This window comes from Eutrigla gurnardus, assembly GCF_963514095.1.
Source record: "Eutrigla gurnardus genome assembly, chromosome: 5".
Classification (NCBI taxonomy): Eukaryota; Metazoa; Chordata; class Actinopteri; order Perciformes; family Triglidae; genus Eutrigla; species Eutrigla gurnardus.
Genome location: NC_139919.1, coordinates 23,279,046 through 23,305,346, shown reverse-complemented (window position 1 = coordinate 23,305,346; position 26,301 = coordinate 23,279,046). Strand labels below are relative to the sequence as shown.

Sequence of the window (26,301 nt, the reverse complement as noted above, 5' to 3'; positions counted from 1 at the left end):
TCCCTCACACACACACACACACACACACACACACACACACACACACACACACACACACACACACACACACACACACACACACACACACACACACACACACTATATCCCATGTATTCTGGAAACCTGGAAAACAGTTTGTAAAGTCATGGAAAACTCATGGAAAATGATGGAAAATGTCAAATGTTCTGTAAATGTTCTTTCAACACTCTCCTATTTTCCAAAGCGGATAACATTGCCATCTGCAAATTATGTTCGGGATCACATGACTGTTCAAATGGTACTTTATGGACCAGAGTATTTTGAATCGGCTGCTCTTGGTCATGTTGTGGAAACAGATCCCATCACATGGAAGCACATGCAGGTTAGCTCACAACTAACAACTAAAGTGGCTGAACTTTGAATAATGTAACTTATATGACACTTCAAATGTAAATATTAGTCACTGCTGGCTGGTAACTGTGGTAGTTTTTATTATTACATTATTCTATGATGAATGTGTCATCATTTCTAAGCATTTAATGGATGATTTCATAGATTAGCCATAGACTGCACAATCTTTTAAATCAGACATCAACATAGACGATGCCTGTCGTACAAGCTGGATCATCAGTCCTCGGAAAAGTCCTTGAAATGATCTCTAGAGAACAGCGGGAACCCTGAGTTTGGTTTCAGTTCTTTCATTGGACCATTCTGTTGCTAGTAGCAACCCCTACTGGCACAGTTCCAGAGCACTAGTTGCTGCTAAGCTGACATCGTAACATCCCCCTTTTTCTTTACATGACAATAACATGTTAGAAGACTAATTATTTTATTTAATTTGATTGTCACGTTAGTAAGACAGCAGGGAAAGCCACGTGTTACATCTGCGTGTTAAACCAACTTGCAGTGTTTTACAGGTCACATCCATCCAAAGCTGCTGCCGGCCAACACACATAACCCCGAGGTCTCCACCTTCCTTTCTAATAGGACAAAACCACGCCCCTTAGTTTAACAAGGGTGATAAAACGCCCACACACACATGCAGACGTGAGCATGTGCTGTTTATTACGCACAAAGCAAATGCTCAGGTGTGTTTCCTTTCGCAGTAAAAAGCTGTTGCCAAGCGGTCGCCATTTCTGGTCACATTTGCTCCAAAGTGTTCCGGGTTCACTGGACTTCCACCGAAAATTCTCCGGATTTTTCAGGTTGGAGCCCAGGCCCCGGCCTGCTGTGTTGGCGGCGTTGTCTGCTCTGGCAGGTCCACTCTAAGACTCACACACACACACACACACACACAAACACACACACACACGGCTATATTTCATGGGCTCATTTCTGGAACTTAACAACTTGAATCCACAACCATGGAACCCAAAGAAGTACTCTGAGAAGCATGTTGGGGGAAGTTGGCGGAACATCATACAGGCAACTGGCCTAGTAGTCATGCGTGCACACACACACACACACACACACACACACACACTTGGAGACACTAGTCAGAAAAGGGTAAAAAAAAAAAAAAAAGGAAGGTTGAGTTGGGGGGGAGTAAAGGAGGATATATAGAAGGAAGAAAACAAGCAGGAACAAGAGAGGAGCGATAGAGGGAGTCTACATCTGCAAAGGACTTTCCAGGCTTTGCAATCATGCTGCCACGTCAACACAAGACAGATCGTCTGCAAACATCGGGGTGAAGTAAAGAGGAATCTGTCTCTCCTCTCCCTCCTTCTCCTCTCCACGCGAACAACAAACTCCCTCGCTCTCTAATGTCACACAAACACACATTTCGACAGCTGTTCCGGCGAGAAAATGTAATTTAAAACCAAGAAATAGTTCACATCTTTATGAGGGAAGAGCGGACTCTTCTGACAGCCTTTGGTGTTCCCTTCCAACTTCCTGACCCTCATTTGAAACAGATTAACTCGGTCGAATTAAGCTAAGCATGTTGTTTCCATATGAGCACAATCAGGTGAGAATTATATTTACCGCCACAGACCATTTCATGGTAATAACAGGAAGCCCTCTGGCTCTTTCCACACGACTCCTGCTGCATTGACAGGCATTATTGACTCTATGTACAGAAGTGTGTGAGAGCTAAATTGTGACTCTATTGCTAATTGTTTTGTTCTGCCAACCTATATTTTTTTCTGTTTCTGTTCTGCCTGATGATCTCAGGTTTCTTTTTGCGCGACCACTTCATCGTGTCTGGCTCGCATCGCTCCAGGTTTTTAACTTAATTATTTCATGGACACAGCTGCAGCAGAAATGCACCACAGTTTGAACACAAACACAATGAGCATACTTAAGTGAATACCGCACTGATTAAAGGCTCCATGTGCAGCATTCCTACCAGGACACGGCAGAGTTAACAGTCGGCTAAGGTAGATTTACTACCACTCAAGACGCAAGGTTGGGTAGTATCAGATTACATGTAATCTGGATTGTGTAATCAGATTACACACATGTGGAGGGAATACAAACAGCATCCAAGCAGCTGTGACTTAACCATTAGAGGTCAATGGCCCAGCTTCTCCACTGTAATGTTCATACGTTATGTCCATTCCTGGCAACATGTGTACTTGTTGGTGTCAGAAGTGGCATGATGATGATGATGATGATCTGATAGCAGGCCCAATTCAACACGGTCAGGTGGGGGTTTCTTGGTGTTGCTGATGATGTCTGGCAGTATCTAGAGGGTACAAATATGTCCCTGGACTATCTTAATGTCTGTCCAAACCTGAGGCTGCGCTTCCTTAAATCCAACAGCACCTTGCCCTCCAGTGCACCTGTCAAACAAAGTAGCCTAGAAGAAAACACTTTGAACAACTGCATGTAGTCACACAAGTAAACTTCTGGAAAGATGCACGCACCACACACACACACACACACACACACACACACACACTCTGACATCCATATCAAAACACGTCATTATAAGTGAATATATTTGCTACTGTGCTTCATAATACAGCAGCAACGCCCCTAGTGTAAACCGGCAAAATAGTACTAAAACCATTTATTTACACCGCCGAGACCAAATGTTCCACAATGTTGTCCTGTTGAAGTATAATTATTGGGCCCCCACTGTGTTCTAACTCAACTTTCCAGCTCAACTTGCTGTCTCACACTGTTGCTGCTCTCTCTCGTTTCATCGCCAGCCGACGTTACGAGCCACCAGTGACTCGTTCAGACCCGGCTTCCAAACTCCTCCAGTAGACGACACCGGCCTGGGATCACTTCTCAAGCCCCGTTTCTGTCCACAACCTGATCCTTTGGCTCCACCGTGTGTTTACAGACGATAGCACGACGACCGTCGTCCTCAGGCTATTTTAGGTATTAAATGTTAATGTTAAAATTGATTGATCCCCGACGGGAAGTTCTCTTTTCATTTGCCGTCCTGGAGGAAAATCAAAAAGGTCAGGCTCGGCTACAGAAAGGCCCCCGCGGCGCCGATAACGCTTCATTGTCTTACTAAAGGACACTTCAGGGGGGGCGAGTGTGCATGCTGACACCGAGGCTTCAAACCAAGACGGTCCCTCGAAACCCACTAGTCAGGACAAACGTGTCACGCCGAGTCGTGACTAGGCAGGTTTTCATTTCAACCAGACACCCATGGACGTTCACAGCCTTTAATGAAGCTGCAGACGCAACGATTGGAATTAAAGTTTGGTCAGTCAGGTGCTTTTGGCAAATAGTATGCTTGATTTCACTGCACGTTTTTGACATTTGAAATGGCTAATAAGGAGAGGAAGAGGAGAAAATGGTCACTAGAAAAAGCTGCAGACATATATTGCGACTAATCAAATCAAATCTGAAAAAAGAAGACTGGAAAGCTAATTTTAAATTTTAAAAAAAGGAAGGGGAAGGAGGCAATACAAGGAGAACAGATAGAGAATAAATCTTCAATATCCATTGCAAAGAATAAGAGGTGACACAGGTTGAAACAGATAATATAGAATTTATTTTCAACCAGAAGTAGGAAAATACATAGGTAGGTGTAAAGGAAACAAGCAGAACCTGTAGTCAAAACAGAAAAAAAAGTCAAACAAAACTAGTCCAAAGAGAATCGAGAGGACGGCTAAGGGGTACAACAGAAAGCATTGTTTACCATTCAGTTTCTTTTTAAAACAGTATGTGATTTTAAAACAGCTGCCTTAATTTCTCATCTGGATTAATGGACATTCTACAACATTGTGCAAGTGTTTTGTCATTTTTTTTTCTTCTTTTTTTTGCTGGTATTTCATGAATGGTAAACAATAGTTGGTCCAGTGCATAAACACAGTGACACAGATCAATATATGTACTCAGCTGACTACAGATAGACAATCCTGATCATTGAACAACTACTACTAGATCGGCAGGGAGGAGGAGATGAGCAAATATACAAGATGGATGGTATGAGGGGAAAAAGAAAGATGGTGAGGAAACAAAACGGTCTAGAAGGTTGAAGATGGAGAGATCGAAAGCGAAAACAAAAGACCACACAGTTGAAAGATGACACAGCTACATTTTCCATATTTAAAAACCCATTCTGAATGTCTCTGGGTATTATTGCCAAGTTGTTGTTTTGGAAAAGGATGCATTAAAAATGGAGTCGATGGATCGCAAAACCAAACCTTAACAACGGTATATGGATGCAACATGTTCATGTTATTCAAGGAAAAAGGACAAAAGTACCTTTCTTTCCTTACAGCCCTACATTTCATGAAGACTATGATTCGGATTAAAAGAAAATGCAACTGGTTGGTGAAAAAAAACAAAAACAAAGAAAAACTCGCTCTACAACAGAGAACTGGACTACAAGCAGCTTTGGTGTGCATCATTACAAAGAGATGCAGCCTGGGAAATTACTCCATGCCTAAAAATAAGCCAACTATGACACAGAATGCAACGGTGTAAAGTACAAAGCCAACAATGTGATCACTCGCTGAAGCTTACAGGGTGACAAAACTCAGCTCTGCAATTTGCCAGATGTTCAGCCATAGTCTGTGGTTTATAAGGAAAGGGACGATGAGGAGAGGCAGGAAGAGTCGACAACCAAAAAGACTTTAAGAGTCACACTGGTGAGTATCAATAGCTAGCTAGTGTAACGGGTTGAACCACCGTGATGCTCAACAACAGAGTGAAACGGACAAGTAGTACTCAAAATTATCACAGGACCAGTCTAGCGACCAGCGGCGCTCCATTAGCTTAGTCTGCAACATGTTCTACACCAGTCGGAACAGAGTTTCTAGCACTGAATTGCAGCCACTAGTAAGACAGCTCTGCTGCCCCAACCTACTGACACTAGCACTCTCCAGCTAGTGCAACATCCACAATAAAGCTGAAAAGTAAAAAATAATAATGAGAAAACAAATCGATTATCCCTGTGCTGAACGTTTTTACTGATACCAAATGGCGCAGGTACGTTTCCACCAATGAGCTCTCAATCCTTCATTCTACACGGCATCATTGAGAACATTCGACTCCTCTAGTCAACCCATCAAGACAATGGCTCATCATGATACAGAGGATTTGGTTTTTGTAAATGTAAATATTATAAATGGCGGGGAAAATATATTGAGAAACAGTCAAACAATGTAGCAAACGTAACACCATCATATAATTCATGATTTTACACAACAACACAATTCAATATCTTTTTAGAAAGGAAACATGAGATACATCTTTTATTCACACTTTACAAAAAAAAGCTAGCCTTTAAATCTACTACAATACTAATGCCATTCAGGAAGGAAAAAATAAAATCAAACTGGACATTGGTTTCCATTGAAAAAACAAACAAAAAGGTTAAAAGACAAACATTTGGGGTGGGACAAACGGGACAAGAAACCTTGATCTGAGGACTAGACTTATACTTCCTATTTACTTTCTTCCCTCTTGCTTTAAAAATGTCATTTCAACATATACATTGACGTAAATTCGATCTTTATTTGCTAAGAAGATGGGCCAGGGAGTGAGGGGAGCTGCATCTGAATCTATTAAGTGCTCATCTGGTGTATTCGTGTAAAAGCCAGTGTGTTTAATTGATCGTCTGAGCCTGGCTTTTGGAAATAGCTGAGCTCACTGCCCCTCACCCCTCCATCATCCAAAAGCAGAGCAAAGTAGGCCTTCCACCTTTCCAATATAGAGGTAGGGGGTCCACAGATGGCACTAGAGCTGCAGTGATGAGGGGAAGATAACTATACAGAGTGGTTGAGCAAAAGGGAGTTTAAAAAGACACAGCTTGACTAATATAGTGGGAAGGGAAAGTCTGAGGTTGGGCGGTTGAGGTTTTGAGGGCATAAGGGGGATGGACAGGCTCAAGGAGATTTAAAATTCATGGCCAGGGAAGGAGCGAAGGGCTCGATAGTTTGGGGTTCTGGGCATGGAGCTGTGCTAAGGTACAAACAGGGAGCAAAACAATCTAAGAGAGTAGACTTTATAAAGATTAGACATCCTGCTCATGGTCCTTAAGGAGGGGGAGGGGGGGTGTCAGTGGATAAAGCATACCTGATTACTAGCGAGCTCAATGAATAGGAAGGATATACACATCGTCATCACATTGTCACAGCTCATAAAAAGAAAAAAGGAAATCAACATTAACAAAAACCCAATAAAAGGACATAAAATCTTCACAAATGTCTCAACAGTATTTAAAAATAAAAGGAGAAAAGGTTGTTCAGGCGTTCGTCAAAATGTAAATAGTGCAAGACAACGACAACTGCTACAGTGAGGCACGATGTTTTCTTGTACATGTGGGATTCATATTGGTTGTTTTCGGTCACACGTCACTAGTGGGAGTGTGTGTGAGATAAATAGATGAACAGATGTGGAGTCACTGGTGGGCTGCGACTCATCCTGGTGTGTCCTTTTGTCTGAACTGATGGCAGCAGTGTGGATCAATGGCTTTGTTAATGGGCGAGAAGCAACAGGCAGAGTTTACTCGGGGTCTATTTACAATCGCAGCAATATGCCGGCAAATCGAATCAACAGCAGAGTGTGTGTGTGTGTGTGTGGGGACAAACAATTCCGATACATTAATTACAGTTAATCTCTAGGGAGTGCAAAGTTGTGACAGTGAACGCCTTGAACAACCTCTTCTTACGTCTTTTGTACAAGCTGGTAATATCAATTCATCTTAACATTAACTGGATAAAAATTTAGCCATAGTTTACAATACAATCTTTTTTTTTTTTTCAAATCTGATCATAATTTACTCTTAGTACAAAAAACGCCAGAAAACAGGTCTTTTGTGGTTCATATACAATCATGTAAAGACTGAGTCTAGATTTCTATTCTGTACAAACACTTGTGAAAAAAACCACTGCTTTTGTGTATGGAATTTATGGCTGGGGGGAAGTCACTACTGGCCTTGGAGACAGTGCTACAGATCTGCCTGCAAATTACCTGTGTGTGTGTGTGTGTGTGTGTGTGTGTGTGTGTGTAAGCTTGCATGCTTGGAGCTGGATGGCAACTCCAGACAGTGAGAGGAACGCTGGTTTTTACTCCTGTGTATCAGCCATTATTCACTCTCTCTCTGCCTAAAAGCAATCGAGACAAAGAAAAGATCTGTGAAAGCCCCTCACCGCTTTGCCCATCAGCCTAATTCCCTTGACCAAAAACGGGGGTGCGTGGGCCACATGAGCTCCTAAGCACAAGTCTAGCCTAACAACTATACGAGCAGGGGTGAAACAGTCTGCAAACAAGATGGTAGCTGCTCTTAAGTCTCCGACCATATCCTTCCTTCACAAAGTGACACTACATGCACGTGAAATTGGGCAAACGTAGTTCTCTGGACCTCGAGGCATCTGTAGGTTTGGTAGCTAATGCACCAGGGACCGGGGTCAGAGGTGTAGACTATCTTGTAGCACCACGGGAGGCCATGACCAAACAAAAGGCCTCAGCACCACAGAATGACAGCAGGAAATCTCACCTCATACGAGCTGCGCTACATCCACCTCCAGGGATGCTTGACTACCAGCTAAAAAGCTGCTCCAGCCCAATCGACATCTGACTCAACTTGTGTATGCATCCCAGAAAGACTGAGATAGTACGATGGCTGCCCAGAGTACAGGGGAGAACAGACACAAGCCAACGACGGAGGTCCGAGACTGACAAGTCTGCCGTCTTTGCTGGTTTCAGATTTATACAGGACAGACAGGCAGACCATCAGCTGTGGAGCTTTTCGGGTGAACATAGTCTCCTCGGCCACTTCTCCATTTCCCCAGGCGCTAACACCAAACAGTGGCCTGTGTGACAAATCTGAATGAGCTACCATCCCCTCTCATTGGAAAAACAGAAGCAAAGTGGGTGGGTGGTGGATTTACGGAGGAAGGGGAGTCCAAAACACAAAATATGATACACGAACAGGACTGAATCAAGCAGTTAAAAAAAGAACAAAAAAGAAAAACGGAGAAAGAAAAATATAGAATATCTATAACATTATACGAAATCCCTGTCGGCCAGACCTCACTGTACGAATATTTTACAGGTTGTGTATTTGTCTTCCTCCTCCGGTATGGTGGAGGGAAGAGCTGGTAGTGGGAGGGAGGAGGGTCTGAAAGGGAGAGGCTGTGGTTGCAGCTCCCCCTGGTGGTGTGGCAGGCACCCACTACCTGCGTGCAGGCAGATGGAGCCCATTGACCAGGGGGGGCAGGTTGGGCAGGAGAAGCTCCAGCTGGCCGAAGAGGGAGAAGTGGTCGGAGGGGATATGGGGATGTGGGCATCCGCTGACATTGTTCTCTACGAGCCAGTGGGGGTCCAGGGGGCCCAAGATACCCAGCACGTTCAGGTGAGGCTTGGAGTAGAAAATATAATCGATGACACCCTGAGGAGAGAAGGAAAGGCGTGTCAGCTCAACTAAATACATGTACAATAATACAACTCAGCTTATAGCTCAGCTTAATGCAATGCAAACATCTCGGCGCTGCAATCACCTTGAAGTCGAAGGTGTAGTTGGTGTAAGGCATCAGGCCGTTCTCGTAGGCGGTCTTCAGCTTGAAGCCGTGGGTGATCCTGCCATTGGACGTGCTGTTCTTGCCATTGCAGTTGAATTTGGTCAGGCTGTCGCTGTAACGAAGCTCCTTGAAGTCCTTGTGGGTGCAGTCCACCCCACCAGTACTTAGGTACTCCACTACGCCTGAAGAGAGGGGAGAGATGTGACAAGCCGTCATCAGAATGAAGTCTAGCTTAATTCTCAAGGTCCCAACAGATCAACAGTAGAAGCATTAAATCAATCCCCCCCATATCGTAAACCATGCCACTGTTGTGTGTACAGAAACTGTTTTATATCTGTTCACATTTCTGGCAGATTTGGAACAAACATCAAAATAAGTTTCCCACTGAAATCACGCTAAAATCACAGATGCCTTCTCGGGACAACTTTACCTTCAATATGGAGATTGACGTAAAAGGAAAAAGGTCACTGCTAGGGCTGAAACGATTACTCAAGTTATTCGAGTAACTCGATTCCAAAAAATTCCTTTCGTGTTACACAGGCTTCGCTGTAATACGATTGTGATAAATTGCTGTAATATCGTTCTGTCTTGGCCCTTTTTGGCCACTCGAAGCACCTGTACTGCAACACCACTAGCGTGGATCTGGGTCAATATGGTTGATTCTCTATGTTGGAATTTGGCTAACGTGATTGTTATCTAGTGAATTACACAGCTGACAATGCTAGCTAGCGAATGTCACTTAGCGTTACTCGTCAGACACGTTGGATTTCCCCAAGCAGACATCACAGAACAGACTTATCGGGAAATGCGTCCTGCCTAGTCCTTGTGTGACTGACAAATGTGTCCAGAAACAGACAAGCAGTCAGTTACAGTTAAGATTTCATTAATTAGGCTCCCCCTTGATTAGATGCAAGGCACCTAAGAGAAGCAGCTCTACAATTGTCAGCGCATGTACAATTCTTATATAAAACTCTCCATGGACAGATGAAGCTCTATTAGCCTGGCTTACTTACCAGAGTCGGGCAAGGAGTTGAGGTCAGCGCACAGCACCAGTGGAATGGCATTGATCTCACCAGAGACGGAGGACAACTTGAGGCTGCGTGTGGCCTTGTCCACTATGTTCTTTACCTCCGACAGGAACATCATGGTCTGGACCAGCTTGACGTCAGAGTATTCTGGATCCCAGTGCATGTGGGCATTGGCAATGAGGAGCAGCTGTTTCTCCATGCCATGCAGTGACTTTCCAGCTGAAAGGAGACACCCACAGTCCTTAACTCCAGCTTCTCAGTGTATTTCATACATATGCCAATTAAGGATTAGCAGTACTAACTGATTGTATATGGCCCAATGAGAAGTCCTAAAAAGGTCAGAACGGAGGGTCTACTCACAGGAGGCCTCCATCATCTCTTTGCGGACTTCAAGCAGCACCGCTACCCCGATGTTGTCCTTGGTCATCACCCTGTTCAGCATAGCCTCTGAGCCCTCGGAGTTAGCCATGGCCAGCTGGTTGAACTCCACTGTGTGCTTCTGCACTGCGCTGAACCTGGTGATGAAAAGAGAAGACTTAGCAAAACGTTGCAACAAGTACATCATTTATAATATACTGCAATGTTATATTGGCTGAATTTCATTTTTTTTTAAAAAAAGGACAGAAAAATCTCAAGACTGCCCATCATTGCCAAAGCCCCGCCTTGTTTACCATGCTATGAGATTAGAGACATTTTACATTCCCATTCATATTTAGCCTATACAACCAATGTGTTTATGATAAATTACTTTCTCTTTCAAAGCATAAAAATACCGTTACAGGTAAAACTTTAGCATTCAAAAAGTTACTAAAGTAAAAGTACAAAAGAAAAAGCACCAAAATAAACTTCAAGTACAAAACACAAAAGTATATCAAAAAAATATCAAAATATCAAAAGTATTATGCATAAAGGCCCATTGTATATAACATTTTACAGTAGGCCTATATCATTGGATAAAAAGGATTATTTCATGTTAAAGATTGCACAGTACATGAGTAGTGTAAACGTACTTAGCTGCACTCCACGACTACCAGAACAAGAGCACAAATTGTTTAAAAAAGCAAAACATTGTGCATAGATAGATAGAGCCTCTTAATTGTGATCTTAATGTGCATCTCAAGGTGCACCAGAAAAATGCATTTAACTTAAATTGCCTGTCCACCCACCATAATCTAAAAAAACAAAAAAAAAAAAACAAAGAAAACACTTGATTCACAACGTCAGACTTTAGGCCACATTTTTTCTGAGCACCAGCATCTTCCCCCCCCCCCCCCCCCCCCCAAAGTGAGGAGAAAGCGTATAGTCACATGAATATCATCAAGTTGCATTGATGTTACTTCAACAAGAAAAGCCTCGGATATAGCAGATAATACTATGTAATCCATTCATGGAAACTCTACAATTCTAAAACAAGTTTCAAGTTGAACAAAAGTCGTCTTTAGGGTAACACAATGATGTATATATTGAATTGTACTACTTAAATCACTGTACTGTGCTCTGCTCTGTCTGAGCCCAACTGCCTTTTACACTATAGAAACGACCTCTGGTGGCACGTGCTGTGCACAGCAATACATCACATCAATACAGCACCATAGAAAGCGCAGCAGCTGAATTTATGACGGTTTTCAAAACCATACCACCGGGATTTCAAAACGCTGTGTGGTATACTGTAATATCACCCAAGCCTGATTTGAAAAAAGCATCAAAATCGTTGCAGCTCAAAAAGAGTAAAGGACTATAGACTTTCCTCATAACCAGGTGCCTACATTATGTAAAATGCAATGTGTCCATTAACAGTTCAGACATTCTGCTGTTGTGCTACTACAGTCTAATAAACCCTTAAGAAGCAAACAGCTACATAGGTCTGATAAGCAGACTTCTTTCTAGCTCCACACTACCAGATTTTCATTTTCAACTTGAAGAATCACTTAATGAAATGTATACGCCTTCACACTGCAGCCTCTGGAGCCACAAAATGATTTACACAATTTTTCCATATATGCAATAGTGCTCCCCAAGATCTGTAAATTTACTTTAATCAATAGAGTGCCCCTTTAAGGTAAAGTAGCTCAAGTCAATAACGACAACGGACTCCTCATCGACAAAAAAGGGCTTTGATGCCAAATGCCTGACCAATGTTGTGGTCTGAAGTGAGAAGGGTTTTATAAGTAGCTGTCGCCAGCTCCAAAGCATTACTTTCATTTTCTACAACAAACATGTGCAATCAGAACAACTTTCTCATAAATGTAGATAAAGATTCAGTAATCCAATCTATTTGCTACGGAAAAACAGTAGTAGTTTAACAGTTCCTGACAATATACTGAGGTGTGAAAGCACCGTCTGAAGGCTACAACAAATAGATCATTTTCAGAATAATCAAACTGGTTTGGTAGGTCAACAGTGGTAGCCCCACCCAGCTGATACATAACAAAAACAAGACACCATCAACACACAGCAATTAAAACAAAATAGCACAGGTTTCAGTTTCTCAGCATTACAGACCCGGAGTAAAATTACAATGTCGTAGCTAATTTCTTTGTCAGAATTAGTGTTGTCACGATACCAACATTTTGGTACCGGTACCAACATGTGTTTCGGTACTTTTCGATACTTTTTCAAATAAAAAGTGAACGTAAAAAATGTCATTACTGACTTTATTTTAATAGAAAATCTTAGAACAATAACATATTAATCAGCAAATAAAATACCACAAAGACAAGCTTTTCTAATACACACAATTTAAAAAATGTAAAAATATAATATATAATATAATAATATAAATAAACCAGCTCTATTTTTTTTTCTTCCAGAGCTACTTTTGTTAAGAGTGAAGGGCGGTGGCGCTTGCTTTTAGCACTGAATGTGGCTTTTCTTCCTGAGTAAATGACCTGTCGTTCCCTGAGCTCAGTGTGCAGGTCTGGGTGCTTGTCCTTTAATTCGGAGGTGTTTCCGCCGTTAGCCATGCATGTTTTTAAACACCGTTTACACAGTGGCGCATCTGCGTTAACTGCCTCGCCTTGCGCATTTGTTTTTAGCTAAAGTACGGCTATATCGCACTTCGCGGCGCTGGTTTGTCCACAAGTTGCGGCGTGGTGACGGTTGCAGCAGCCAGTCTCCTCTCCGTGCTTCGCTCTCTCGCGCTCTCTCGTTCTCTCTCTCTCTCCAAGCTTTCCTCCTGCTCCGTTTGTTGTTCCAGTCAACGCTGCTTGCTAACTTGCTAGCGGTTTCCTCCGGCTTGCTTGCTTTTTCTTTTTATCTCCCCAAGCTGCGGCTCGCTCCTCGTCCTCTCAGCTGTAGTTACAACGCGGTGACGTCACGCGGCGAGTTCACTGCGCTGTTGCGGCGCTGCCGGCGGCGCTGCAAGTACCGGTCCCGTCCAAATGCAATATAGTACCGTTTTAAATGCCTCAGTACCCCGGTACCATATTAGTACCGGTATACCGTGCAACCCTAGTCAGAATTATTGCATCTTTTAAATGGGGGGATGGAAATTTCACAAGCTTAGTGATAGACTATAATTGCACAACAATAATGCTGTATACGTCACTCAAGCAATAATATTAGAGCTATCCCAGTCCTATCATACAATAACTAGCCTATATAAGACATTATGTTAACTGCATCCAGACTTAGATCTATATGCCAGTGATTCTGAAATTTAATTAAAAAAGGCCATAGGGTAATAACAAAAACAACAGGTACTTACTTTTCCGTCTTGAAGAAAACTGCACACCCGTCAACATGTTTCCGGTCAGACTCAGACATAGTCCTGGCTCGTGACTTTGGACTGAAGAACCCATCGTATCCCTGCTCCTTCAGCTCGGGCAAGAAGTACGTGTAGTACTGCTCCGTCTCAACTTCCTGTAATCAACAAGAACACGAGTGTCAGGATGGACAACTTTCAAAAAGAACAAAACCGCGATTGAAATGAAACATACATGACTGGTTGGCGCCCCCACCTCGCGCACCGCTTATGTACGCTCAACCGTTGCCCACCCACCAGTGAGATACCCAACACCATAATACAGTTTTTGTCTGTAGGCTAATGGATTCGTGGAAACATGACAGTCATTTGAAACACACACGACATTGAAGAGATGAAATCTGTTTACATATTTTCCAGATTACGTATAATTTCCCCCCAAATTCCGTGTTTTACGTTTTAATTTTTCTAAATTCATCTGCATGGATGATCAACATTTTGTAGTTCTATGAAAACCTATACACATGCTTTGAGGGCCATCTCTCACCTGCAAACTGATGATGTCTGCATTACAGCCCATTATCTCCTGCATGATGGATTTCTTCCTGTACTCCCAGTTTAGAGCCCAAGAGGGGCAGTAGCCATATAGCTGTCGTGTGGCATACTTATCACACAGCACATTGTAGCACATCACAGAGAACAGTGCTGGGGAAGAAATGGACAAAAAAGGGCAGAACTTAGGACAAAGATTACATGACGGAGAAAGACTTATAGTTTAATTTATCTCTATTCCTTGACAGGAAACATTCATTTCTTACAGTTTTTGGCAAACTGAGTAAACTCTATACCACTTGTTTCCTAAAAAACAGAATTTGGCAAACATACAAACAGCTTCTTTTTTTTTTTTTTTTAAACCTTTTGTACCACAATGGTGTGGTCATCTGTTACAGCAATTAGCATCAACACAAGCTATTGTTTTGTGCAGGTTCTACCACAAGAGGTGTGCAGAGTTTCAGACATACTGGTTTAGGCCCAGCTGTACCTTTCACATAAAACCAAAGCCCTGAACATCGACGTAAGTAGCATTTTCGTCTGTTCACAAGCTATGTTGTCCTTACCTGAGGCCCGTGTTCGGTCTGGTTCCTGGAGTGAGATCCATGAACGGGCTGGGGGCATCTCTGTTGGTACTGAGCAGAGGGACATGGTTGCTAAATATGGGTGACAACAATATGACAATGACTTCAACAATGTAACATGCACATAAGCAAGCTGTATCTATTGATAAAATATTTGGGGTAAATAAAAATTGACATTTTAACAGCCGGACTCACTGCGCTTGATGGCCCCTGCCAGATTGTCTAACAAGTAGTTGAGCAGTCTTCGCGTGCCATCAGGTTCCTGGTAGAGGCTCATAATTTCTTGTGCAAGTGGGTTTCCTGGTGGAAGAAAGGCAAAGTGGGCTGAATCATCGCAAAGTAAACAATGGGATTACAAGGCTAGTAAGGCGACAAAAAAACATTAGGTCCTTTTACACTGCATTATTGTTTTTGTTGTGCAGTATCACTCCCTTTCCCCCCCACACTGTCGTTATTATAAAAAAGAACTGAGACGGAAAGGGGTGATGGAATTGTTACACCTCTGAGATGTCAAAGGAGGTAGTCACAGAGCCACAACAGAGGCGAGACAAGATGGCCTCTTTGTGAATGGAGCGAACCGGGAAGCCAGAACAGAAGGTGACGTTTTGAAGATGTACCACGTGCGCAACCCATCACTGGAGGATCTAACAAGCTCAGAACGTGGACCAGAAGAAGATAAAAAGACGGTAGTTTTTCGCACAAGCCCGCCATCGTATGCTGTTAATTTTCCATTGTCTTTTGTTGTTTTTTGATGCTATATAAAATTAGACACCGCTTGGAAAAGTTCTTTAACGGTGCAAGCGTAGCGTATCGAGGACTTTCTTTTCCGTGATTACGGCAGAATCTGTGTAAAAATGCCTACTGATAAGCCACTCACCTTTCAACCCCAGTGTTTGTAACTGAAACAGTTTCCCCAATTCAAATGGCAGAACCCGCAACTGGTTGTTATTTAAAAGCAGTTCCCTGTGGAGGACATACAATTAGATCATTAATAACCAATCCTCCTGAGAAACAACCATCTTATATTACCAATTCTAAACAATTATTTCCCTATGCCATACTTTCCAACTTCAGCTTGATTGTTAATGTTAACATTAAAGAAAACAGGCAGATATCCAATGGATCTATGATTACCTCAAAAAACATTGCCATAATTTCTAGCATCAGTGTGTAGCCTGTGTGACTGCCAAAACCAGATTAAAAATCAACCCTGGGACAGCTACTCCTCCACATCGTGCCTGAATTTAGGGGTAAACATATAGCATGAAATCACTCACCTGAGAGACACCATGTTGCCGAGCTCTGACGGCAGGCTCCTGATCTTATTGGATGAGAGATCCAGGTACACCAGGTTGTGTAGTTTGGCAATGTCTGGCGGGATGCGTGACAATGAGTTATCACTGATGTGCAGGGCAGTGAGGTGGGTGAGAGACCACAGGGCTGTGCTGAGACTCCTTACTCGGCCTGCAGCGACAGTGGGGGAAAAAAATCACATTTAGTCATGTGATCTAACTATTACTGCCCTCACACCAAAGTAAAAATGTGGAATAACTTATTTACCATTGGTGTGAAAGGTTCAACATGGGTTGACTAATTTAACAGTGATGAAGATGGTGCTAGAACAAAATTATAGGGCTGCGCGGATTTCTCAAAATCGCCCCCAAAAAACAGATACACCAACCCAAATCATGATAAGACCGTCGATTACACCCACCATGTTGCATTTCCAGGGTAAAATTCTACAGTGTCCCATTTTAAACCTAGTAAAACCAAGTTTGGGATTCAAGCTGTGATGATAAGTCAATTAATCAAGTAGTTAATGAGTAGAAAAGGTTGATAATTGACAAAACATATTGGGAGAAAATGCCCAGGTTTTAGAGGTCCCAGCTTCTGATATGGTTAAAGTGGATATATGCCGATTGAGTTTCCTATGAAAATGGATTGAATATCTTAAGAGTTTTTCTCAAGCAAAACAAGAATATTCCTGTGGGTAATTTGCAGATGAATTGATAAGGTTGTAACCCTATATTGTACGGCCATGTGCAAAGCTAAATTGGTGGATCCATGTCTTATTCAGTGATCCTGAATAAGGTCTTTTTCCACGCAAGATATCTTGACTTAGTTGTCACAATAGTAAAAGCACATGTGTTAATAACCAAATGAACGACAGCTGAATTCCATTTAACGGCTTGATTGTATTGTGTATGCTGGTCACTCTCACTGGAATACTTGAAGGAGCCATCATGTTTTCCAACTATAACATATCAAAATGTCTGCACTGAAAAAACCTAATACATGTGCCGAGTATGGTAAGGCTTATAAAAGGTAGATACAACTTCTTTACCTTGAAAACAAGTAACCCTGATAATACTCACCGCTGATTTCCAGCTCAGCCCAGTATGACTTCTTTCCATTTGTGGCCTCCTCCGTCGACATAATTGTGTACATTCGCCTTGGATCCGGCGGGTCATATTTTTCCTTGGGCATTCCTATAACACTGCAGAGATCATTTTGAATTTAAATACAATTTATGGCAGTCAAACATCTCCAAATATGCCATAAATTGTATATATTTTAAGTGATTTTGTCTGGAGACTAGCTGGAATACTTTACTCTGGATTAGTTTAGAGGTAGTGTACATATTCGTCCACCAGGTAACAAAATTCACATTGACAAGTTTAACAAGCTAACTACCACATGTAAGGTCACACGTTAGCACGAGACATGACATTTAACGTTAGCTAATCACAAATAACACGTATTTTGGACTATGTGGTAAGTAATATATTGCCAACAATAATATCTATTACAACAGGATATTAAGATTAAACTATTTCCTAAAGAGACCGATTCAATTTTGTTACATAACAATCAACATTAAAATCAGCCATGTAGTGCAAGACATTTCATGCTAAACTTAGCAAACTAACGTTAGACTGTTTACTGTTTCAGGCTTTAATTAGTCAAAGAGCTACAAACAAAACGGCATTTATAAACGGAGTAAATATGGCTACTGCTAGCTAAGAATACACGAGTTTTCCTCGCGTTGTAATTAACTGATTAGCCTAGCTTAACCTAAATAGGCAAGTTAGCTATCAAACTATACATAACAAACGCTAAAGGCTAAAGCTAGCTCGTTTGCTAACTAGCCAGATGGAAAACGTACACGCCAAGTTAGGGAAATTGAGCAGCTAATTAGCTGACTTTAACGTCCTACCCGAGTGGCTTAGCTAAAATGAAGCAAAGGGATATTAAAAGATACTGCACGATTGTTGTTTACATAATAGCAAACCACTGACTTGCGCATTAACACTAGGCCACAAAATAGCGCATTGGTTAGCTGACGCTAGCTATCCTCCAATAGCAAGAATCGCTATCATTGAGTGAAACTGTGGGCATACGAGCTCACAACGCTACACAATGCTGGGTTTGCAAGCAATTGCGAGCTATTTAGCTTAGCTTGAGTTAACGTTAGCTTGCTATTAGCTCAAAGCTAACAGATCCCAATTTTTCGATGTTGACTGACTTCCTATTTAAATAAGCCCCAGTTCTGAAAACGACCACATGGCGTTTATCGTCTAAAAGCGATTGCAGTGAAAGGGTTTGAAAACAGTTCAGGTCCAATAACAATAATTCCTCTTTTACCTGCAAGAGCATACCAAATCGCGAGGACGACTGCGTGTTCTCTTTTGTTTTCTAGCTACTTCTCACCCGTTTCCGCTGCTGTATCATGGCGACTGAAGGGATTTTTTTTCTCTCCGTCGATAACAGCGCATGTTCCTATTGGTCGGCGTGCAGACGGTCCAACCAGCTGTTGAACCAGAGTAAATACAATCCTTAAATGATGAGTGATGGACCAAGATGGATGGACAGGATTCCACAGTTCAATTTACTGTGGCTTTTATTTATTTATTTATTTTTTTACAAATGATGCACACAGTAAGCAGAACTTAAGTAAATGTAGTCAAAGCAATGACAAAGAAGATGGCGCTTTATGAGAAACAAATAAACAGGCCCAATTCTGGGTAAAATAATAATATATTATATATATAATTATTTCATTAGACACAAGGCACAGCCTTTATTTAGAATACAGAACTTGAACAAGTCATCTCATACAAAATGTCCAACTGTTACAATTAGTACAGTGGCTTATAATTTGTCCACAAAACTGCAAATAAGACTTTTTTTTTAATTTTTTTTATTCAACACTGACAGACATCTAGCAGGTGATCCTGTAGATAAGTGAGGGACTCTTCCACATGGAGAGGTAAGGATTGGCCGAGGTCAGCTTGGGATCTGGACAGGAAGGCCTCCACAGCCTCACAAATGGCAGACTTGGACAATATATCATCTGGCTTGTAGACCAAATTTTCAACTCTGCCTTTTTGTTCAGAGACCGAGTGGCACAGATAGCCTAGGTACAACAGATAAAAGAAGTTAGTAAACCGAAGTGGGGCTTATTGGTATTTTTTAAGTGTTTTAATATTCATGATGGTGCATTGGGTATCAAATAGTAATAGTAAATTAAACCAAAGTTGAATTTTTCATTATTAAATCATATCTATTGAAATCCGTGTTTAAATAGACCATTTCAAATATTGCATCAATCAAATGACAATAGAGAAATCTCAATACAGGAGTGTCAAAAATTCAACACACAAACAAAAAGAGAGCACATGGTAAAAAAAAGTTCACCACTCATATATTATCAACCCAAATATGGAATATTCCATAACATAAATGAATTTATTTATTCAGTAGAATACATCCACTACAGTTACCAGAGATAAATCAAGTCAATTTGCCTAAGTGATCAGGATAGTCCAGATCTTGTTTAATGTTTTTAACCAAAATAAGAACTTGGCCCTCTTTTCCTTTCTCCGCTGTACAAAAATGAGATTCCCTTAAAAGAGCTCAGTACAATACCATATGGTATCAGACCACATATTGCACATTCACTGGAGTCTGAGGTTTCCCACAGGCTCCAAGCACTGTCTGCTTCCTGGCAGTAGGACACTCTAAAGCTTGCCTTGTCAGTAAAATGCTGTTTCTGATTCTAATCACCTGACTCATCTTATTTATTTAATAAGAAGGAAGTTGATAATGTTGTGTATAATCACTCGATTCATTATTTTTGGTACCAACTCCCATCATCACTACTAAAACGTATGCTCTCTTTAATTTTTCTGAATTCATAGGGAGCCATTTCATGATTATCGCTGTAAAACGTGTTGCACAGTTTACAGGCACAAGATTTCACCTTTCATTGCTTTGTTGTAGCTGAGCAGCAACATCCAGAGAAGATGGACCAACTCTTCCCACCTCTGCCACCTTTCTGTACCATCCTGGAGAATACAATCGCGGATCAGTTTCATCGAACTGGCGCTTGTTGTCGCTAACTTTTAAGTGTTAAGATCAGATATGTTAATAAGACCACATCTGTGAAGAGCAAAGGCCGGCTGATATTCACCGAAGGATCTGGTGCCAGATTGCAGTGCTTCAGAAAGTGCAGCAGAAGACCGCGTGACATGGGCAAAGGGATTTTCAGTGGGCATGCATAGTCCAACAGATGTTCCAACAGCTTACATCTCAGCAGCTTGCTCTGCAGGCTCTCCAGCAACAACATCCTGGGTGGCAGAAAATGATTAGTCAGTGACGGCTTGGAAAACTGGGGAAAAGAGGCACATTGTTTTGTTTTTTCTATATTTAATCAGAAATTACTTAACTGACTATAAAAATGTTGAAATGCATTTGCATTTAAACAACGCAATTAAAATGATCAAATATATAACCAAATTAATTTTTTTCCATGGATGAAGATCTCCCTCAAAAATCCTTTTTTGTTACTGAAAGTACCAATTAAATAATGAATCATAATTTACGCCTAGTTGACTATTCCAGTGGCAGAATCCACAGGGAAAGCTTGTTTTTTTATATTGCATCTCTCTCTCTCACACTTCAACTTTCCCTAAACTGTGATACGAAACCTGCTCATTTTGCCTCCGTCACTCGTCTGATCTTTGCTCCTCACCTGTGTGCTCGTAGAGGTGCATTGCTGATGAGCATATGGAAGAGCTCCTGGGAGAGCTTGGCCGAGTTCAGAGCTGGAGAACGGTCTACCTCCAGAGCCAAGGACAGCATCCTCTGGAAGATCGACACAATTCTGCCAAGTCAACAGGACAGACACTTGAATGTGGAAAAGACAGGCATAGAAGCAGCCATGCATACAACGACTCATTTAAAAAAAAAGAAAAATATTTCTAATTTTGTTATTCACCTGATTTGTTCATCTCTCTCTCTGGCTGCTTCTCCACTCTCTCCATGCTCTGTTGATTTTAAAATGGCAGAAAACAGCCACTTGATGACCTCCCTGGAAAACAAACAAAGAATATCAGAGCGTGATTTGGAGAGTAAACATACAACATCAAAACAGGAGAAAAAGTGTCTAGGAATGATCATATGTGCGGGAAGTTTATACGTTTTGATCCCCTAAACTAAAAATACTAAACAGTGTATGTACCTGACGCGATGGAACTGCTGATCACATGACAATGTTGCCTTGGCGATGGAGAGGTGGAGGGCAGAGATGGAGCGTTTGGCCTGGAAATCATCCTCCAAGGTCTGCACAGCGTAGTCCAGGAGCATACGCACGACTGCACATGGATGTCTCTTTTAACGGTTCCAGGAAGAGAGAGGGGCACAGACAGGGAGAGGTCAGTTTACTGAAATCACAAAAAGCTATTTGCCTGTAAATATGTCTGTATATTCACACACTTTGATATCTGGGACAGTACCTGATTGGCAGCGACGGAGGTCAACAACTCCCAGTCCCATGGAACTGTGGTTTTATCAGCCCTGTGGTGTCTGCAATCAGAAAGCAGCTTTAATTCCTAAATTCAAAGATGGCAAAGCGGGAAGGGAAATGGAAGAGAATGATAAAGGAATTTAAATAGGAAGGCTACAAATAACACATTACTATTAACTCTTGTGCCTACGTTCCCTCACCTCTGTGTCCTCATCAACAGATTAAAGGCCTGCACGCACAGGTGATAAGGACACTGCGGGTCGAGCAGAATGCCACGCAACAGGTGGGAGGTGATATCTCTGGGGGGATAGTAACCAGGCTGTAACAGGTCAGATAAGAGCTGCAAAGTGCCCTCTGGGTAGTTCTCATCGATGGTACTGTAAACCAGGCTCAGGCTCTGACGGCATAGCATCTCGGCATTTCCAAAACCTTTATCTTCCTCATCAAGCTTAAAAAAAAAAACATGAAAAAGAAAAAGATGGACATTAATCCTAGCATATAATCATGAGTAAAGAGCGTGACAGAAAAATATTTATAATGTAATTATATAATCTAAAAATATATAGAAATCTCTTACCAGGGTCTGAACTGGTCCAGACATTATTCTCCTGAGTGTAACTGGGCACACGAATTGTTTGTCCTCTCTACTGGCTACCCTAAAGTCCATACCAAATCCGCCCTCTTTTTTCACTTCGTCTCCATCACTCCCCTCTTGCCAAAGAGAAGACACTGGACTGTCGATGCTCAGATCATCTCTGTACGTCCCAGCCTCGGATCTGCGATCCATGTCCTCATTTGACACCGTCGGAGAAGGTTCACTAGATACGCTCAAGTGCAAGACGTCAGAGCTGTTTGAGGCCTGATCCGCCACAGTCAGGGTATGCTCAGGGGTCAGCGTTTGGCCGAGTTGGCTCATAGGGTTATGAGATATGGGACTCGGGTGGGACAGAGTGTCATGGTCAAAACACTCGGAAGGGTTTGGTCCGCCGGTATGAGAGTTGGGGAATGAGTGATCAGAGAGATGGCTTTGTGGAGATTCTTCTTTGGTTAATCCCAGTTGTTCCAGTTTGGAGCAGAAGACTAAGGAACCCTGTGCTTTATCTTGGGATGGAGGAGGGGATGTTGGTGAGGGGATGAGCACGGACGAGCAAAAGCCATCCCTCTCATCCTCACGTGTGCTGAGCACCTTTGAGGTTGCAACAGAGCCATCTTTATCGGAGCAGGGAGCGTCAGCTGGGCACGGAAGATGCTGAGATGTTGTGGCATTTAACCGTGTACTTGTACATTTGCTACTGTTCTCTTGTTCTTCCTGTCTGATCAGAGATTCAACCACCTTAGGAGGAGACTCATGAAATGAGGGATCCATGCAAGGACCATTTAATGCTATAGCTCTGCTCAAATCACTCATACATTCTGGTAATGTACCGTGAATGGCTTGTTGCCATGTTGCCTTGTTGAGGTGCTGTGACATTTGTGTATAATCTTTAGATAAAAGGACAGAACGTCTTTCCAGGTCTGCGGCATGAGACTCAACGAGAGGCAATCGTCTTAATTTTACGACTGGTGTGCTATGATGTGCTTTATCTGTCTGCTGTTGGTTGTGTGTTTGAGAATCCAAACTTCTCTTATTTGGCTTTAAATTGCCAAAGTCCTTCTGTGGCGCAAAACCAGGCGGGTCTCTTGAAGTACTTTTCTGCAAGCTCCAATCATGTTTGAATGAAGGTTGGTTGTCTTTTTCACTGTCTTTTTTCAATTGAGAAACATCCGGTGACAAATTCTCCTGTTTCGTCCCATTTGTCTCAGTCAAGTCTACCAGAGTCAAGGCAGAAGAGTCTGGTCTTTTTTTCAACTTTAGCTCCGGAAGAGTCCATCTCTGATCTGCGAGGTCGATATAAAGCTAGAAAAGAGAAACATAGAAAGAAAATGTCAAGATTTAAGTTGCTTGCATAGTTACAGAGAGGGGTAGTATGAAGGAGTAGTGAAAAAACGTCTGTTTCAGCCGTCTTTGGCACATCTTGAAGCTATGTTTTCAATGCAACTTAACTGAGTGACTCTCATAACTCACCCATGATAACTTTATAGGTAGCAATAAAATAACTGAAAGCTTATTAACTTTTTTTAAATCTTTGTCAATGATTATTTTTAGTAGGTATAACTAATAACTGTCAGAGATGTAGCAATACCCCTTATATGGAGGTAGCTCTCCCTTTTATATCTCGAGAATGGGTCTGCTTTATGACAAAATGTTAAAAAAGAATTAAGTACTGTTAAAAAAAAGCCCAAATCATAAAGAATATGGATGTACATAATTAACACATTATCAACATAGTATTAAATTAAAGTTCGTGTGCAACGTATCTTTGCCAACACGTCATATGCGACTCCTTTTAGCTTTAAAGTGACACCCTCACCATGAGAAGACAGCAGAAATAGAGGTAACGTACCTTACGCTATATTTAATTAAGACTTGAGCTACGTGCTGCTTTCCGTTTTTCTTGGTTTAAATGCCTTTTGAGCCAACTAGCTATAGCTGCAGCGACACCTTGAGGACCCTGGAGACGTTAGCACTCGTTTCCACAGTTACTGTAGCTACTCGGCGGTTAGCTTATTACCGTAGGGACACCGACATCATCGACGTCAACAGGCTGTGACGTGAGGGGCAGCGGGTCTGCTTTAACGGTACCGAAGGAGCCGATGATTTCCACATCAGAGTCGTCTTTTTCACTGTCGGAGCTGAGTGTGATCACATAATCCATCCCCCCCTCAGTCGTTTAACCACAGACCCGGAAACTCCAGTAGCTCTAGCTCACGTCAGGAGGCTAACACCTTAAAGCAGACCCATGACAATCGCCGCAGGTCCAAAAGAAAGAAGATGCGACGTTAATGTGCACCCTCCCCCCCATCGTGTTTTCTAGAAAAGAAGCTAGTGAGTCACGTAACCATATGAGCCCTTTTCTTATGTGATCCTTGTCGGTGGTTTTGAATTTGCTTGTATCTTCATAATTCACTAAAACTAAAGTTTATCCGAAAACAACATCCGATGACTTGACGTCCATGTTGTTGAAAGTGACGCTTCCTGTTTAGTTGTTTTCCCCTTGAATTTCTTCTTCTGTGGTATGTCGGGTGGCAACCAGCTACACATTTGCAAATATCACCATCTACTGGCGTGTGAGGATTCAACCTGCCACCATTTATACGAATAAAAACGGAGTGAAAAAAAAAACAGTCACACAGCAGCTATATTGGTTACATTTCCGCCATTACCTGTCAGAAAAAAACAGAAACTTAAAAAAATAATAATTAAATAGTATCTAAAAAATAATGAGAAACTACCTCAAAATAATGACTTAATATCTCAAATAAAATGACTTGGTATCTCAAAAATAATGACAAACTACACTAATAGTCTTTATTTTGAGCTTAGACTTCTGAGAACGTTTATTATTATTTTTAGATACTAAGTCATTATTTTGAGAGAAATTGTCTGAAACAATTAAACTTGTTACAGACTTGAAGTGAACAAATAAATAAATGACACATTAGTGTGGTTTCAAATCTTTATCTTGAGTGAGTTTTGTGACATTATGTATTCTCACACATCACCACTAGAGTGCACTCATGTTGTGTAAAAGATTTTGAAATGTGTCGAAACGTATAAATTTATCACACAGGATGGTTTGTGGCAATCAAGCGCCTGTGTATTCAGCATATAAATTCCCCTAAATGTGATCAGAACTACTTATTCTCAGAGAAAGAGCTGATTTAAGATCAGATGACTTATTTTTTATCTTATTCACGTTTGAGATTGACTATGCACAAACAGGCAAATGTATACCTCTTTCCTGTTCCTGTTTGCAAAGGTCGCCTCTGTGGCTCTGTTACGACACAAAGTGAGACCCATCATCCAAACAACCCCGATGCTTCCATGGTTTCCTCTTGCTCGTCTGATCCCTGGATGCATTTCTGACATTTCCACTGGACGCCGCCATAGAAAAACCCTTGTGTTATAATGACACAGAGTATCAGAGTTGAATAGGTTGTGGGGAACGGATGTAATGCGTTTCCGTTTTTTTGTGAGCCATCCACACATTAGATGACACATCATGTTTGCCGAGTTTCCTTTAAAAGCTGCTTCCTTTTGATGGAAAGCAGTGACATACGTATACACATGAGCCTACTGGTGTGTTGAGTTGATAAGAAGAAGTGTAATTGTGATAAGCACATTGCTGTAGAAAAGCTATAGCAAATGTGCAAACAGAGAAATACTCATGTCATGTCATCTCTCTCTTTTTTTATGCAATGTGAGTTAATCCAGGAAGAGAAAAAATATTCTTCAGTAAATATTCTTCTTGCTTGCTTGTTTTTCAATGAAATGTAGAACATTTTTATACTATATTCTAACAAGTGGATGTTATTAACCTCCAACCAGTAAACCATGTGAGGAATATCAGGCAGGATGAGTCATCCTAATCAGACACATGTTTTCTGACACCTGTGAAGACTTCACTTGGATGGTTGTGGACATAAAGAAACAAAGCATAGGATAGAAGTAAAGGTTTCTATTGTTTTATGGAAATCCTAACGTCAAATGTATTTTGCTCCATTTTTGGAAAAAACGATTCTGCTATTTCTGATTAAAGTAGCGAGTTATAACAATGTCCAACATAATGACAGTTGATGCCGAATCATTTTTGTCAGTCGGCCTGTATTA

The 26,301-nt window shown here is 41.6% G+C and overlaps 2 protein-coding genes across 4 annotated transcripts; both read right to left on the bottom strand.

Moving 5' to 3' along the window:
* Window positions 1-3,914: 3,914 nt before the first annotated feature.
* Window positions 3,915-18,533, bottom strand: LOC311014078 (CCR4-NOT transcription complex subunit 6). 3 transcript variants are annotated; one of them, XM_084010452.1, is made up of 12 exons: window positions 18,428-18,533; window positions 17,158-17,279; window positions 16,060-16,246; window positions 15,660-15,745; window positions 14,978-15,082; window positions 14,765-14,854; window positions 14,194-14,351; window positions 13,650-13,804; window positions 10,304-10,458; window positions 9,929-10,162; window positions 8,895-9,097; window positions 3,915-8,785 (listed from the first exon to the last, which is right to left on the bottom strand). In XM_084010452.1, the coding sequence occupies exons 2-12, from the start codon at window positions 17,267-17,269 to the stop codon at window positions 8,570-8,572; spliced, it is 1,701 nt and encodes a 566-aa protein (XP_083866578.1). In that variant the 5' UTR covers window positions 17,270-17,279; window positions 18,428-18,533; the 3' UTR covers window positions 3,915-8,569. The 3 variants fall into 3 exon arrangements, with proteins under 3 accessions (XP_083866578.1, XP_083866580.1, XP_083866579.1); XM_084010454.1 differs by having other exon boundaries at window positions 14,765-14,833; XM_084010453.1 differs by having other exon boundaries at window positions 18,494-18,516.
* Window positions 18,534-18,665: 132 nt separating this feature from the next.
* Window positions 18,666-23,295, bottom strand: simc1 (SUMO interacting motifs containing 1). The gene is made up of 9 exons (XM_084009422.1): window positions 22,168-23,295; window positions 21,791-22,038; window positions 21,580-21,649; window positions 21,306-21,454; window positions 21,063-21,155; window positions 20,817-20,948; window positions 20,256-20,412; window positions 20,046-20,130; window positions 18,666-19,199 (listed from the first exon to the last, which is right to left on the bottom strand). The coding sequence occupies exons 1-9, from the start codon at window positions 23,059-23,061 to the stop codon at window positions 18,988-18,990; spliced, it is 2,040 nt and encodes a 679-aa protein (XP_083865548.1). The 5' UTR covers window positions 23,062-23,295; the 3' UTR covers window positions 18,666-18,987.
* Between the last annotated feature and the right edge of the window lie 3,006 nt (window positions 23,296-26,301).